Source organism: Mauremys reevesii, linkage group 21 (assembly GCF_016161935.1).
Source record: "Mauremys reevesii isolate NIE-2019 linkage group 21, ASM1616193v1, whole genome shotgun sequence".
Classification (NCBI taxonomy): Eukaryota; Metazoa; Chordata; order Testudines; family Geoemydidae; genus Mauremys; species Mauremys reevesii.
In genome coordinates this window covers 12,868,296-12,884,306 of record NC_052643.1, presented here as the reverse complement: position 1 = coordinate 12,884,306, position 16,011 = coordinate 12,868,296, and the positions used below count along the sequence as shown (strand labels likewise).

General features: G+C 51.3%; 1 protein-coding gene across 10 annotated transcripts in view; it reads left to right on the top strand.

Annotated features, from left to right (window-relative positions):
- The window catches only part of ACAP3 (ArfGAP with coiled-coil, ankyrin repeat and PH domains 3), a 161,358-nt gene that overhangs the window by 132,815 nt on the left and 12,532 nt on the right, over nt 1–16,011 (top strand). For 7 of the 10 annotated variants that reach the window (XM_039509223.1, XM_039509229.1, XM_039509225.1 and 4 more), the window contains 12 exons: nt 661–772; nt 1,674–1,882; nt 3,123–3,192; nt 3,310–3,404; nt 4,335–4,549; nt 5,464–5,568; nt 5,978–6,073; nt 11,054–11,146; nt 11,763–11,983; nt 12,630–12,739; nt 13,716–13,826; nt 13,932–13,993. In XM_039509223.1, coding sequence (XP_039365157.1) covers nt 661–772; nt 1,674–1,882; nt 3,123–3,192; nt 3,310–3,404; nt 4,335–4,549; nt 5,464–5,568; nt 5,978–6,073; nt 11,054–11,146; nt 11,763–11,983; nt 12,630–12,739; nt 13,716–13,826; nt 13,932–13,993 — 1,499 coding nt within the window. Of the gene's footprint in view, nt 1–660; nt 773–1,673; nt 1,883–3,122; nt 3,193–3,309; nt 3,405–4,334; nt 4,550–5,463; nt 5,569–5,977; nt 6,074–11,044; nt 11,147–11,762; nt 11,984–12,629; nt 12,740–13,715; nt 13,827–13,931; nt 13,994–14,179; nt 14,924–16,011 lie in introns of those variants that run through there. The other 3 variants (XM_039509220.1, XM_039509222.1, XM_039509221.1) reach the window with 3 other exon arrangements.

The following is a 16,011-nucleotide window of genomic DNA, read 5'->3' as shown; positions in this document are numbered from 1 at the left end:
GGGATGATGAGAGAGGGAACTTGTGAGGAGAGGGTTGCAAGTGTGTGGTGAGGGGAGGCCGAGAGGTGTGTGTGGTTGGCAGCATCCATAATGCATTTTCCCCCAGCTGTGAGCATCTTATCAGGAGGCTGTGGTGCTGTCACCCCTCAATGGGCGGGCTGAACCCTAGGAGGGGGGGCACTGCTCAGGCTGCCCAGGGATGTGAGGAGCACTTGAGCCTCACTGCTCTGCCGGGGCTGGAGAGGGGGATTCATTCAGCTGTTTACTCTGAAACCTAATGAGAGCAGCACTATAGGCAGTGGACAGCTGGTGTGAGGAAAACAGAGGCACACACTGAGGAGAAGAATGGTCACATTCCTGTTTTCCACCCACCCTTTATGTATCTGGGGGTGGTGGGGCGAAAGCAGGGCTGCTTTAATGAACTGGGGTGGGGTGAGGAGCGAGGGCTTCTCTGAGGTTAATTTTGCCCCAAGCCACGCCTGGTAAGTTCATGTCCTTACCATGCATCTCCAAACCATACCGTTGTCACCCTTGGTGAAGCTAGGCTGTGAGGCTGGTCATAAACTCAGGCACCTCCCCGTGTTGTGGCTTCCCAGGTCCCACACCGCAAGCCCTTTTTCTCATTCCAACCAGTGTCTCTTATGCCTCTCCCCTGCCCAGGAGCTGCATGCTGCAGGCCGACTCGGAGAAGCTGCGCCAGGCCTGGATCCAAGCGGTTCAGGCCAGCATTGCCTCCGCTTACCGAGAGAGCCCAGACAGCTACTACATCGAAGTGAGTCCGGGGGCAGGGACAGGGGCTCGCGAGGCATGGGCTCTTGCTAGCATGCACCGGGTGTGCAAATGATGACAGCACCGGCCCAAAGGCAACTGTAGTTTAGCAAATGAAAGGCAAACTTACAAAACAGTGTTTGGGGGGGGAGCATGATGGAGTGCAGTCCTGAAGCCCCCACCTTCCTCCTGTCCTCCAGAGAGTCCCTGCAGAGCAGGATGTACTCCCCCGGGGCACACTGAGGGAAGTTCACTCTCTGGTAAGATGAGACAAACACAAGGCAGCGGACTGTTGCACACCATGCAGTTAGGGTGACCAGGCGTCCCGATAAAATCGGGACTGTCCCGATATTTAGGCATTTGTCCCACATCCCGACCGATGTTTGCAATTTCTCTCGATATTTCGCACTCCGCCGGCGACCGCCCCATGTGTCCCGATATTTTCTTCTCATCTGCTCACCCTACATGCAATCATTTGTGTGCTGCCAGCCTTGCTGTGTCTTAATGGGGGGAAGAGAGGGGTGTGCTGTGTAGCACCATCTGGTGACAGAAGTCACTAGCACAGGTGGAAGATTCATGCTTCCCTTCAGTCACATCCCCAAACTCTGATTCAAAGGGAGTGAACAGATCGGGGTATCCTCAACCCTCCCTTCCCTTGGCTGACACGAGCTCAGGTTGGTCTAGCTGACGTTTTTCACCTGTGACGGTCACATAAAAAGCCCACACTGGGATTTTAATGCCCCCCCCACTCCAGTGCTTCCCAGTATCATTCTATAATGTCTCCCTGGAATGGCAGAGCAAATCCTAACTAACCCATCAGCCTGCCTCTCTGCCCACACCACACAGAGCTCCCCACCATCTGTCCGCCGGCAGAGCACACGGTGACTCCCCTTCTCTCTCTGCAGAGACTGGACCGAACTGCCTCCCCTTCCACCAGCAGCATCGACTCCGCCACTGACTCCCGGGAGCGGAGTATGAAGGGGGAGAGCATCCTGCAGAGGGTCCAGAGCATCCCTGGAAACGACCAGTGCTGTGACTGCGGCCAGGCGGATCCCCGATGGGCCAGTATCAACCTGGGCATTCTGCTGTGCATCGAGTGCTCTGGGATCCACAGGTACCGTGCGTGGGCGTGTGATGCTTGCCCAGCCTGAGGGCCTGGGTACTTTGCCTGCCTGCCGCTGAGGGATCCCTGGTTGGAGCTGGTCTGTCCTGTGTATACGGTCGGGTTCAAAGGTCATAGAACACTCCTGAGTGTGTGTGTGAGAGAGGGAGAGAGAAAGAGTGAGGGACACAGAACAGGGTGGGTGGGTATGTGATACACTCACTCTACAAGTACTATATACTGCTCTATACCCACACACGTATTATTTTCTATCTACAGCATATGCAGCATTGATATATATAGACAGGGCAACCAGATAGTAACTGTGAAAAAATGGGATCGGGTGAGGGGGGGTTATAGGGGCCTATATAAGAAAAAGTCCTCCAAAATGGGACTGTCCCTTTAAAAATGGGACATCTGGTCACCCTATATATAGAGGATCCAGCACATGGCCTACCACATAGCCAGAAATGTAATCTCTTGGCTGTGGTAAAAATACTTACCATATTTCATCTACAGAGCATTTTAGAGACACAAACTAATAAAACCTTCAGCAGTTATAGATGCTGTGATGATCTCTACTGCCAGCTACCCTGTCCTGGAATGTCTGAAGAACTTAGCGGTTAAAACTGGGAGTCAGGCGAGCTAGACTCTATTCCCAACTGCTACTGACGTACTCTGTGACCCTGGGGAAGTCGCTTACCTTGTTTGTGCCTTACTGTCTACATCTCTAAAATGGGAATAATCCCTGCACACTTTTGTAAAGTGCTTTGAGAGCCGTGGGGGGAAAGGTGCTATACACGTGTAAATTATTAGTAGTATTATTAGCATCCTCTGTGATAACAAACCATGTGTGCGTTGTGCCACCCAGCTCTCACAAACAACCCTACAATAACAAGCCAGCACTCACGAGCCGTAGTGGAATGCAAAGGTCAAGTAAGGAAACCTGGTTCCATTCCAGGTTTCCTAGGACGGACTGTAAGTAAGGAGAATAAAAATAAAAAGAATTCAGTGCCAAATAACTCAACCGGATGCCTCTTTCGTTTGAAGAATTCACTGGGAACCCCTCCAGGAGAGGGGGCAGTTCTGTGTGTGTGGAATTCTCTCCCTCTCTACATCGATTCCTTTTGCTGCATACATAAGACCTGGGTTTGCCCTCATTCATCCTGTGATCCGCTCACCGTCCTGCTTTGTTGTATAGAGTCTGTTTTGCAGCCTAGAACCCGTCTCTGTCTCCCCTTTGGTTCTCTAGGAGTCTGGGCGTTCACTGTTCCAAAGTCCGCTCTCTCACGCTGGATTCCTGGGAGCCAGAGTTACTGAAAGTGAGTGCTGGTTTTCGGGCTGAGGAAGTGGGGAGGGAGTCCCTGGTGGGGTGCTGAGGGGGAGCCGGAAGGCGGCTGCTCTCCTGACTGCTTTGTCCCTCACTTGGTGTATCGCAGCTAATGTGCGAGCTGGGGAACAGCACCATGAACCAGATTTACGAGGCACAGTGTGAAGCGTTGGGACTTAAGAAGCCCACTGCGGGGAGCTCCAGGTAAGTCAGAGCCCTCAGTCCGCTTTGGGGATGACTCCCCCCAGATCTGTCTTTGAGGTGCAGGCCAGCAGGGGGTCAGTAGATCTGTATGGAAGTGTTGTAGCAAATGGAAAGGGAGATCAGCTTCACCCTACCCTGGCCAGCTACACAGCATGGCCTGTGGCTGACTGCCCCAAACAACGAGCGGCTCTGATCCGTTCTCACCGCCTGTTAGTTTTGCTTCTTGGAAATAGGGACTATTTTTAGGTCTTTATGACAGATCCTGTTCTCCCATCCCCCTCAGCTTTTGCTCCCTCCACAGTTCTGGCCTTCTTGAAGGCACTCCTGTTGGCCCAGCCATGCCCTGGCCTCTGCCTTCAGCCCCTTTCAGAGCACTGCCGCTCCAGAGCATGTCCTCCAGCCTAGGAGCTGCAGCTGCTCAGCGTCTCTGAAAACCAGGCCATTTGTTTAGAAGCCTGACTTTCATCCCCTAGGTTGGAGGAGTCTGCCTTTAGTGACATGCCCAAGGCCATAGAGTGAGTCAGTGGCAGAGCTAGCAACAGAACCCCAGTATCCTGACTCTTCGTGCCTGGTTCTTCCTGGCCTCGCCTCTCCCGTAGTCATTTACAAAGTGGGTGTAAAATCCGGCTGCACAAGGTCCAGGGCACTGGGGAACTAGGCCCAGGATGCTCTGCCCTGATCACCCGAGCTTAGCAGCATCCCTGCTGTGCCCCATCCTAGGGAACAAGCCTGGTGATACATTTTTCACTGGCCTGAGCGTCAGGGGCATGAACTGTCCCAGCACCGTGGGAGACCAGCCCCTCCCCACGTGCTCTCAGGGTTCGGAGCGTCGCGGTGTGAGAAGAGCCTGCAGTTGCCAGGCTCTCTCGTTGGTGGGTTTAATTGAGCCACCTGTGGCACAGTAAATGCCTTTTCCTGCACTGCCCTCAGGCAAGACAAGGAAGCCTGGATCAAGGTCAAGTACGTGGAGAAGAAGTTCCTCAAGAAGTTGCCTACTGGGGAGGCCCTGGCGGAGAACGAGAGGAAGCCCCGGCGCTGGAGCGTGAAGAAATGCCAGCGGCACAACAGCACCACAAAAGCACCTACGGCTCGTAGGAAGTACCGGCATGAGGCAGGAAATGCATCACCGGCCCCGCTCTCATCAGGTGGGAACTCATTCCCCTCCTTTCTTTCCTATATACTGTGCTACAGCTGTCTTTCCACCCCCACCTGTGTGTGTGTGTGTGTGTGTGTGTGTGTGCGCGCGTGCGCGCACGCACAACGCCATCCTCTACTGTAAAAACAACAAGGAGTCCGGTGGCACCTTAAAGACTAACAGATTTATTCCTCTACTGTAGGTATATTGCAGTGGTCCGCGACCTTTTCGTCTGGTGGGCACTGTGGCGGCGGTCGAGCATCTACCGAAATGCCACCGAAATTCGGCGGCGACGCCTCTGGATGATGTCGCTTGTCGGCGGCAAGCGGCATCATCCAGAAGCGTCGCCGCCAAAATTCAGCAGCATTTCGGCGGATGCTTGACCGCCGGCCAGGATGCGGGCGCATTTAGATGCACCGCATTGGGGACCCCTGGTATATTGGGTCTGATAAAGTGTCTATGCTCCTGTCTCCCGCTAGTGGCTGCAGGCTGCAGAGGCTATGAGACCTAATACTACTGCACAAGCGTGTCCTTTGCACGGGTTACCCGTGGAATTTCCTAACAAGCTGTATCTTCCTAACAAACCTTCTTAATAGTAGAGGATGAGACCATTGTACTGAGGTGACCAGTGGGTCCCTTATTCTGCTTCCTTTATACCACAACTTTCTGTTCATTCATTAGGTTCAAGCCTCCTTTATTGTTTTTACTCAGCTGGCCCAGAAGACAGTCCTCGGGTTACCAACTGCCCAAAATGTCATGGGATGGTGGCGATTTTACCACCTCTTCCATGCTCCCTGTTTGTTATCTGTATAGATTTGCACACTTCTGAAGCACACTCGACGTGCAGGCTCAGATTGTACAAATGTGACCATGGGATTGTTTTTTTTACCTCCACCATATTTAAAAATCCCTCCTTGCAAACAGCTGCCACTCTGGAGAGGAAATTCCGGCGGGACTCTCTCTTCTGCCCCGACGAGCTGGACTCCCTCTTCTCGTACTTTGACACCGGTGCCGGCTCAGGACCCCGCAGTAAGTACAAATAACACGGCTCTCCTCTTGGCACGTCTTTGCCTCCCACCTCTTCTAGGGCATGTGCATTGCACCCGACCGACGGCAAGGTATCTGTCTCACCGGAGAAGTGACCAAATCACACACACACACTGGGGGAAATGTTTCAAGAGAGTGATGGGGAGTTACTTGCACAAACCCCGACCCACTGCCCTTGTTATTCCACTGGCTGTTTTTTTTTTCTCTCTTTCCAGTCAATCCCAGGCGTTTGTTTTTTGGTGAATGGGATTTTTTGCGCGCTCTTTACCCCCAACCTGTGCATTTCACCAGCTGTTTCTTTTTTTTATTTTTTAGCAAGTCTTACTGCTAACTTTTTTTTTTGTGTTTGTGACGATTAACTCCCCTCACATTCCGTCCACCTTCCTCTTAGGTGCCAGCCACATCTCTATGCAGCACCCGCTGGCAGCTGGCCCCTGGAGTGGCATTGGTCCCGGTGGGAGCGGTATGCCGTTCCTCCTGGACGGAGGTAAGGTGACACCATAGCAGCTAGCAGCAAAAGAGCCCCAAAGATATGACTTGTTCCAACCAAAACTTAGATGTATTTTTCGCAATCACATCACTGGAACGCAGATATCACTGTGATAGGTACCTTAGGAAGATCAGAGATAGATAGGTAGACATTCTACTAAGGCAAAAAGGTGAAGTTTTTTAGGCTCTGATTCAGCAAAGCACACGCTTGATTTAAAGTGCACGTTAAGTCTCGCTGACATCAGTTAAGCACATGCTTTAGTGCTTTGCTGAGTCTGGGCTTTAAAGATGCCAGAGCAACTAGCAGGAAAAGCTACTTTTCAGGGAGCTCCTGGATTCAGAATTTTTAGCTAAACTGAAACGATCCTTTTACCAGCATGGTTAGCGCTGGACTCTTCCAAAACACTCAGCCTTGTCCTGACATTGCTCCCGTTGAAGGTGATGGGAGTTTTACCACTGATTTCCGTGGGAGCTGAATCAGGTTAGTGCCGAGTGCTTTGGCAGATTCTGCGGACATGCCATAGGCCGCTCACTCCCTTGGGGTAAATCTGGAGTAATTCCATTGTCCTCATTGGAGTTGCTCTTTATTTGCACTGATGTTATTGAGAACGAAGTCCACCCCATGGTCCTAATCCCCCACTCATATCTATGGAGGCAGACCTCTGCCCCTACACATATCCAGAATCCTGCTGAAGCCAAAGAGATTGCACACGGGCACAGGTGTGTATCCGATTGCAGAACTGGGGCCTTTATTGGCCAGAGCTGACGAAAACTGTAAACAGTTTTCCTCAAATATTGGTTCACATTTTGAACAAACTAGCCTAGGCTGGCTGCATTCGCTTCTCTTTTGCGTTCGCTTTCTACAAAACACGGCGAGGAGTTTGCTGGCAGGAACATTTGTCAAAGCAGCACATTGAAAATGAGACATTGCAGAACATTCACACAAGGTGACATTTTAATTCTTACACTGGAGACCTGATCCAAAGAGTTGCACTCATCCAGTAAAGAGTAAGAAACAGCCTCTGGGGCCTAACCCAATCAAAAGAAGCTTGCCTTTTGGATATCCATTACCTGCAGGGAACTAATCCAAAGCCATCCAGGGACCAAGGATTAGTCACTGACATTTTTCAAGAAATTATTTTGAATAATGAAGAAATTTGAGAAACTTGGGGCCTATTCATGGACAGTTTTGAAAAAAAAAGGAAAAGAAGCAAAATTCACCAAATAAATGATATGCTAAGAATTACCCTCCTTGCTGTAGTTATGGCCCAGGAGTTCACAGGCCTTTGGGCACCTCTGACAACTAGGACTCAAATCCTGCTTCAAGGTCACAAGTGAAATGACTTTGATGTTCTCGATCTTGTGTCTAAGGGTGCATTGTCCCTATAACAAATCTGCCATGCAGCACTATTCAACCTAACTGGCACCCTGCTCAGGGGAGCACCAGCACTGGAATATTTTTGTGTGTGTCATGGCAAGATCTTGCCCCTGTCGTACCTGGCTCTGGATGATGCTATTACACCATCACTTTCATGAGGACGTCATTTTTTATACAGGAAAAGGACTTGGGACTCGATCCTGCAAGGTGCAAAGTGCCCTGTGGGAGGCGCTTAGCAGCTCTTACAGCCTTCCACCATTAGTGTACAAGAAAGTGAAAGTGGATTGACAGTCAGTCAGTCACCCCTGTAAATACTTGTTCTTTATGTTAAACAAGTATGAAATCAAACCTTACTCCTCTGCTGTGCCTACTAAACAGAAACGCTTGACAACATTGTTCATCGCTCCATGAAAAATATATGAGTCACTCTTAAAAGTGATTTATTACTAATTCCCCAGTGGCATATCAAGAGCACTGACAAAGAATAAAGTGCCTGATGTCTACAGATTTGGACCAGATTCTGTTCTGTTACCCCAGTGTAAGTTTGGAGTGATTCCACTTACATCATTGGTTTCACACTGATGTAATAGGTTAACAGCTGGAACAAAATGTCTAACACAAAATGACTTCATTTATAAATTAACGGTGGTTGATTTTTCTCTTTATTTTTCTTGCAATTGTTTTGTATTGGTTACACTGCCAAGTCTTAGTATAATTTTCTATTGAAAGGGAATTGCAAGATCAGAAGCCTGCTTTTAAACTGGCCAATTCTTTATTCAGAATGAAAAATTGCTTAGGCCGTTGCATTTAAAGGGAAGCCAAGCCAGCAGAAGGACATCACTGAGATGTTTCTGTGTCCTGTTTGCATCTTTAAACAGTTGTTCCAACCACCAAATCCTGAAGTGAGAGGTTGTGGGTTAACTCGGTGGAAGTAACTGACTCCCATCATTGGAAGTCACGATGGGCCCAAGTTGCCCAGTTTGCACCTTGATTTGGAGCTGGATCCTAAATTCAGGTACATCCAAGCCCTGGAGATTTTGGTTTGGGCCCATATCTGCACAGGACCATCCCGTTCTGCTGTCGATTCACAAAGGGATGGGGCATTTTTGTGGCTATCAAGAATATCCTGAGTGATAATTAATGACAACAAATTTTTGGACGGGATATTAAACCTTATATTTCAGGGATTATTTGCAATGAGGATGAGACCTAATGTGAGGGGCAGATTAACCCACATCTGTTTTACACCTCTCTCTGATGTGTCTGGTGCTGGCCGCTGGATTAGATGGGCCTCAGATTTGATCCAGTCTGGCAGGTTCCTCTGTTGCTGGAAGGATTCTCCTTTGGTTTGGCTGCAGCTGTAACTCCAGTGGGAACTGAAGCGGAAGGTTCTACCCTTTCCAGGAGGGAAGGAGAGGGCTTACTACAAACGTAAAAAGAGCAGGAATACTTGTGGCACCTTAGAGACTAACAACTTTATTTGAGTGTAAGTTTTCGTGGGCTACAGCCCACTTCATCGGATGCATAGAATGGAACATACAGTAAGAAGATATTTATACATACAGAGAACATGAAATGGTGGAGGTAGCAATACCAACTGTAAGAGGCTAATTAATTAAGATAAGCTATTATCAGCAAATCTGACATCAGGAATCATAACATTCAAAACAGTAGGAGAACATTTCAACCTCTCTGGTCACTCAGGAGCAGACTTAAAGGTGGCAATTTTGCAACAGAAAAGCTTCAAAAACAGACTCCAACGAGAAACTGCTGAGCTTGAATTAATATGCAAACTAGATACTATTAACTTGGGTTTGAATAGAGACTGGGAGTGGCTGGGTCATTACACATATTAAATCTATTTCCCCACGTTGAGTATCCTCACACCTTCTTGTCAACTGTTTAAAATGGGCCATCTTGATTATCACTACAAAAGTTTTTTTTTCTCCTGCTGATAATAGCTCATCTTAATTAATTAGCCTGTTGCAGTTGGCATGACTACTTCCACCTTTTCATGGTCTCTGTGTGCATAAATATCTTCTTACTGTATGTTCCATTCTATGCATCTGATAAAGTGAGCTGTAGCCCACGAAAGCTTATGCTCAAATAAATTTGTTAGTCTCTAAGGTGCCACAAGTCCTCCTGTGCTTTTTGCGGATACAGACGAACACGGCTGCTCCTCTGAAACCAGTCATTATGTAAGCACTACAGACATAGACTTCAGTGCGCTCCAAGACAGGGATTCTCCTCCTTAAAAGTCGAGCGCCTTGCTCTGCCCTGGCATTCCCCACTAGCTGGTGTCTCCTTCGTACATTAGCCTTGCGGGGTTCTCTGGATATTGTTTTGGGGGCTGTGTGTAAGGGGCAAAGTGTTGGAGACTGTCTGGTTGAATCCTGTCTAAACACAAAGGATTGGGCTTGGCTCAGTGGGGAGGGTCCGGCTGACTGGATGTGACCCTTCGGGGGCTGCAGCAGTGCCCCTGCCAGCTGGGTTAGGCCCCTGAGCTGCGAGTTTCATTACAAACTCGGGGAGGCGATTCTTCTTTACCACAGGCACACACATGCCCGGAGCCAGTAAGGGGCGAGTGCAGGGGTATGGGGTTTGGAGGGGGAAGGGAGCCTTGCAGGGATCAGGATGAGTTCGGAGGTGTGGATGGGGAAGAGGGGAGTCCTTCTCGGGGACCTGCTCCTCAGTTCCAGCCCCTGCTGCTGCTCTTCCTCCCAGCGCTGGAGGGGGATGTACAGCTTGTGCAGAGGTAGATTCCCCTCTCTCTGACCAGCCGGGGGTGCCAGTTCAGACCCCCACCTCCAGCGAAGCACCAAGCAGAAACCATTCATTGTAATATGGAATCATTGTAATGATATGATAATGAAATTCGGCTAGAGCCCGGTGTGGGTTCCTGACGGGGTGCGGCGCGCTACAGAACAAGTGCAACATGCCAAGGTTTGCTCAGTCCCACCCTGGTGGGGGCAGCATCCCTTTGGAGATCTTTCTTCCTGGCCATGGTGGTTGCCCCCTTGGCATTTTCTCAGCTGCCACCTTTGCAGAAGTGGGGTCAGGGTGCAAAAAGGCTCTGCCATGGAGGTGCTGTGTGTCCTTGGTCAAGTCACTTCATCTCGTTGCGCCTCAGTTTCTGTGACGTGTTTGCCCACCCTGGGATAGTTAGCAGCCCCAGCGGTTCATTAGCGGAGGGGCGGCTCCTGGCAGATGTGAAGCACGATATAAACTAACAGCCCGGGGAGCTGGCCAGTGAACCCACCGCAGGCAGTTGTGACTCCTGCAGGGTGGTGGGAAAGCACTCAGGAGGGCGGAGCTGGGGCAGCTAAGGGTAAAAGCAGAGCATTGTCATTATTGGCTTCTGACACCGCATGTCCTGCTGTAAAGCGCGCTCTGCTGCTGCTCCTTGCCAGCCATTCACCTCCCGGCCTCCCGGCCCCCGGCCTTGGGCTCCTGCCTGGAGGAGATGCAGCGGAGAAGGCTGGTGCTTTCCGCGAACGCCGGGCAGCCCGGGGAGATGGGCGCCCTGCTACACCACGAGCAGGCTTTGCGCTTTGCCCTCATAGTAAAACGATCTTGGTTTGTCTTCTGTTGGCCCCGCAGGTCTGAGTAGCGACAGCGGGCTGGGCGGCAGCACGGACGGAAGCACCGACGTCCTGGTGTTCGGCTCGGTGGTGGACAGCGTCACAGAGGAAGGTGAGTGTGACAGGCAGCCGGCGGCAGTGACGCAGCAGGCCCGGCACCACGGCCGACAGGCCTCAGCGTCGCCTCGTCGGCGCACGCCGCACTGCATCGTGCTAAGGGACGCCCGACCAGAACGTTGGGGTGGGGACACTCGCGCGAATGGGTTCGCCAAGCAGCGCACCTCCATAACAATCCCTGAGGGGCCGTCAGCTCTCCAGGGGGGTGGTAATCTCCCCACAGCGTGGCCAAGGGGAGTAGCCCCTGTGTGTTGTGCCCCGAGCCCCAGAGCCAGGAGCAGTTCCCACCCTTTATGCCCGGGCTCTCTAGAGAGGGAAGATGTCACCCCCTAGTCCTCCCGGAGGTTCTCCAAAGAGTTTCTCACGCCTTGCCCAGGTTGTTCCCTGGTGAGGGCAGTTGCTCCATTCCTGCCAGGGGTCCCCAGGAGGGAAAGAGCTCATCCCTTCACCCAGTGCGCTTGGGGCATGAGCCCCATCCATAAACATGGCACTAAGGCCAGGAGGGAGCATAAGAAATGGGGAAGTGGGAGCCCCTTGGCAAAGCTCGACATGGTGTCTGTGCCGCTGGCTCATCCCTCCTCTCTCTCCGTCCCCTCCCTGCCCCCCGCCAGAGTGCGAAGTGTCGGAGGAGTCCAGCGGTGAGGCGGAGATAGAGCAGGAGGCCTCGGACCTGGAGGACCTGCGGGAGCTGCACCCCGGCCTGCTGATTTACAAGGCAGCACAGGCCAGGAACTTGCCTGTCATGGCAGAGGCTCTGGCACATGGCGCCGAGGTCAACTGGGTGAACGATGAAGATGAAAACAAAACTCCTCTGATTCAAGCTGTGATGGGGGTAGGTAGGACTGGCAGCACTGACTACGCAGACCCTGGGGGGCTGGTTGAGCAAAGCTGATAATACAGCTGGTTAATGCCCTAGAGTCCTATGTTTAAATCAGTCTCAGATGCCAAGTGCCTAGTTTGGTGGCATTAGAGGCTGTTTGTTCACACTGCAAAGCGGCTAGTGCTGGGACTGGAATCCAAGCGGGTGCTGCAGCCCAGGACTGAGGTGCATTGGCAGAGTGGCAGGTGGGGGCCAGCACTGGGATAAGCAGGGGGTGCAGAAGTCCAGATCAAGGTGCGTTGGCAGAGGGAGGCCTGCACATCACCCGTGTGCACGTCACCTGGTACCAGTGCTGGCTGTTTCTAATTAGAAACTCCCCCTCTGAAATGAAGCTTTTCCTTCTTGGGGAAGGGATGAGATTAGGATTCAGAGAGTCTGGCCTGATTAGACAAGGAGGGAGACCCTTCTGGAGCTGATTCTTGTGTGTCTATCTGATTGTAATGGATTATTCTGGGGTTTTCCCTTTCTTGATATGCCTGACATTGGTGAGGCAGCCCCGGGATGGGATTAACTCTTCCCCAGAGCAGCCTGGGCTTTTCTCAGCAATCCAGCAGTGCAACAGGACCCAACAAAACTTCTCTCTCCCTCTTCTAAACAGGGCTCCTTGATAGCCTGCGAATTCTTACTCCAGAACGGAGCAGATGTTAACCAAAGAGATATCCGGGGCCGGGCTCCTCTGCACCATGCCACGTACCTGGGACACACTGGGTAAGTCCCTCCCTCACTCTCCAAACACACTCCTGAGCCCACGGGTTGGGTCAACCGGTGGGCTGGTGGGGCTGGGTTGTGGTGAATCAGTTATTGGAAAATCACACGTTTTTCTAGCTACTGGACAACAACCTGTTTGGTGTGTTGAGGATAGAAGGACCCAATTCCCCTGTATAAAGCTAGGCTGGCATAAATGGAGCCCTATATGATGTAGGTCTAACTCTGATCTGTGTCTCTCCATTGACTTCTGATTTACACCAGTATAAATGAAAGGAGAGCCAGGCCCAGCATAGATTTATTTGTATTAGACTATTTCTTTCTCCTCTTTCTGCTCTTGAGCCATAGCTGCTCTGTGTATTTATTATTATTATTGTTCATGTAGGAGCCCTAGGCATGGATCCCAGTTGTGCTAGGTGCTGTACAAACAGAGACAGTCCCTGCCCCAAATTCTCTCCAGTCTCAACTCTCTTTTTCACCTGTGGATTGTCCTCTTCCCCCTTCTCTGCTCCCATTTCCCAGCTCCCCCGAGTGCTCTATGAGCTTGTCCTGGACGAATCCTCTAATGTTAACGTTCGAGTTGAACGTTCGGTTCGGTCATGCAGTGATTGGGTGGGTTTGAAGTTAGGCAAAAAGTGTGATCACCCCTGCTTCTGAGGACGCGCGTCCCTTTGGGGTGAAATTCACCCCTGTGCCGAGGGCCAGCACGGGACATAACGGCCATACTGCATATGATCTGGTGTCACTGGCCACTAGAGCCAGCTGAGTGGGGTTTGGGTCTCCCATTCACTCACTGTCACTCATGCGGAGACCCACATGGGCCGCCGCCCTGACGCCCTTTGCTCCTGTGCACTGGCCTGGGCAGGAGCTCTTCCCTTGTCAGGAGAGCAGGCTAGCCCCACAGTGCTGCTCTTGTGGTTCGGACCTCGGCCCAGGAACCTCTATTTCTGCTCTGACGTCTTTCGTTTCCCGTTTTCAGCCAGGTCTGCTTGTTCCTAAAGCGAGGCGCCAACCAGCACGCAGTGGACGAGGATGGCCAAGACCCCCTCAGCATTGCAGTCCAGGCAGCCAATGCAGACATAGTCACCTTGTAAGTGTTGTCTACCTTGGGGGATATTGCTGCGAGCAATCTCCAGGCTAGTCAGGAAAGGATAATAAAACCTCGTCTCTCTTTTTTCCCTCTTTCTCTCTCTAGGCTGCGTCTGGCTCGAATGAACGAGGAGATGCGAGAAGCTGAGGGCCCCTTCGGACAACCAGGTCAATATCCCAGCAACAGCCCCACTGAGCTCCAGTACAGGAAGTGTATACAGGAGTTCATCAGCCTTAATATAGATGAGTGTTAGTGACAACTCCCCACCTGCCTCTCCTTTGCTGTCTTGAGTGGGCTGAATTCAAGAATGCCGCCTGAGCCCCACCTTTGGTGTATATTGGTGTTTCTTGCAGATTGGCCTGATTCTGATGCCTACGGCAGACAGGCCAAGAGCCACAGAGGAAGGAGAGGGACCTTTCGTGTTAGTGTGTAATTCTCATGCTTGACTAGAGACGGTCAATTTCACACAGGAGGAGATTCAGGGCACACCACAGACCGTGGCTCATGGGTTTGAGTGTGCGGGGAGAGCACGAGTTTAGTGTAAAAAAGAAAAGGAAACCCTTTCTCGGCAGAAGAAAATCACCAACGATACAGCTGGATGATATGCTTGGAACCTGCTGTGAATTTGTAGCGCTATAGATCGGCCCTACACCGAATTATCGTATGAACAAAGTTTGTTTGGACAGCGTGCTGTTGCTGGAGCTCTCTCTTATCAACGTTGCTCAGCAGCTTGAAGTGCTCATTAGCAAATGGGGTGACTGCAAGGTTTGGAAGTTGTCAGATCCGGTTTAAAATGCTAATGCGGGGGCCTCTTAAGTGTGGAGGAGGCAAGCTGCAGGTAGAGATCCTCTGCTGCAAAAGGCACACGGGACGGGGTAGGAAGGAGAGACATGGCCGCCCACCTTACATGCTCTCAGGTTTAAACCAGCAAAGCTCCCTTTTTTAAGCCAACAGTAGCTAGCTGGTCAAAGCCATAGCTTAGCTGCTTCCTGGACTAGGGCGCGATGTGTTTAGTGTTACTGAAGCAGTGAGGCTAATTTTTTGTGGCCACGAGAGGCTCGTTGCCGGCGATGGGCTTTGTGGCAGGGGAAGAAAACTAAAATCAGACGCCCACAGCCTGAGTGGCTAACTCAAGCTGCTGGGTTTTTTCCCTGGTCAGATTTCCTACTTAGCCCCTTTCTGGGAAGGGGATTTCTATTTGTATGCATGTCCCTAAATGCTGTGGTCCCTCATGCTGATGCATGCGAGCAGGGCGTTTCTGCAGCAGGTCCAGGGAATCCGGATTGCTCCATTTCCATTTACTGGCAGGACTATTTTGGCTTTTCTTTTTTTGCGGGCGGGCATGCAGGGGGACCTGTTTTTACTCAGAGCCACTTTGGATTTTATGGTCTGTGTTTCTGACGCGCTCGCGGTGTCTCGGCAGAGATACCGTCACCTCGCCGTCATTTCTGCAGGGGGCTTGGAGATCATGTATGAAATTGGAAGCCCAACCTGTGACTGGGCATTACCGTGGAAAGCCTCCCTGGGCTCCTTTAAGAGTCCAGTCCCACTGAGTGCTGAGCCCCCCAAATGCCATTCAAGTCAATGGAATTTGGGGGCGCTCGGTGCCTAACAGGAGAAGCTCAGGATCTTGAAGGATGAAATTGTTAATCAGGAACACAAGAGGCCAGGAAGACTTCCCCATGCCCTATCCCCTCCGCTAAGCTAGCAGTGATACACCGTAATATTTCTTTCCATCAAATACTTGTCCGATTCCTTTAACAAAAGCTCTGCTCCGCATACCAGCTGCTGCCCTTGGTAAGTTATACATCCGCTGGTTGTGCTCTGTGGGCATATTTCTGTCCTCAGGTGCAGCACGAGCAAGCAGGTTCCACTCAAATCTGTGCCACTCATCCAGGGCTAGAACAGTAAAGAAACGCCACCCAATTCCTTTAGTTCCTTTCTCAGCTAAAGGGCCGGATCCTGCTCCTTTGGAAGGCAAGGAAAGCATTGGCACCGACGTCAGTGGGGCAGAGTATGTCCTGAAGGTGTGCCACCCACTTCCTGTCTTCGCTCATGGCTTCTTTCCTGTCTGCTCCTTTCGAAACCGTGGGACGGCCACTCCCGGAACGCCAAGATCCCATCTCAGTTACACCCATGTGCTGTAAATCTGGAATAACCCTACTGAGTTTGCTGGAGTTGCTCC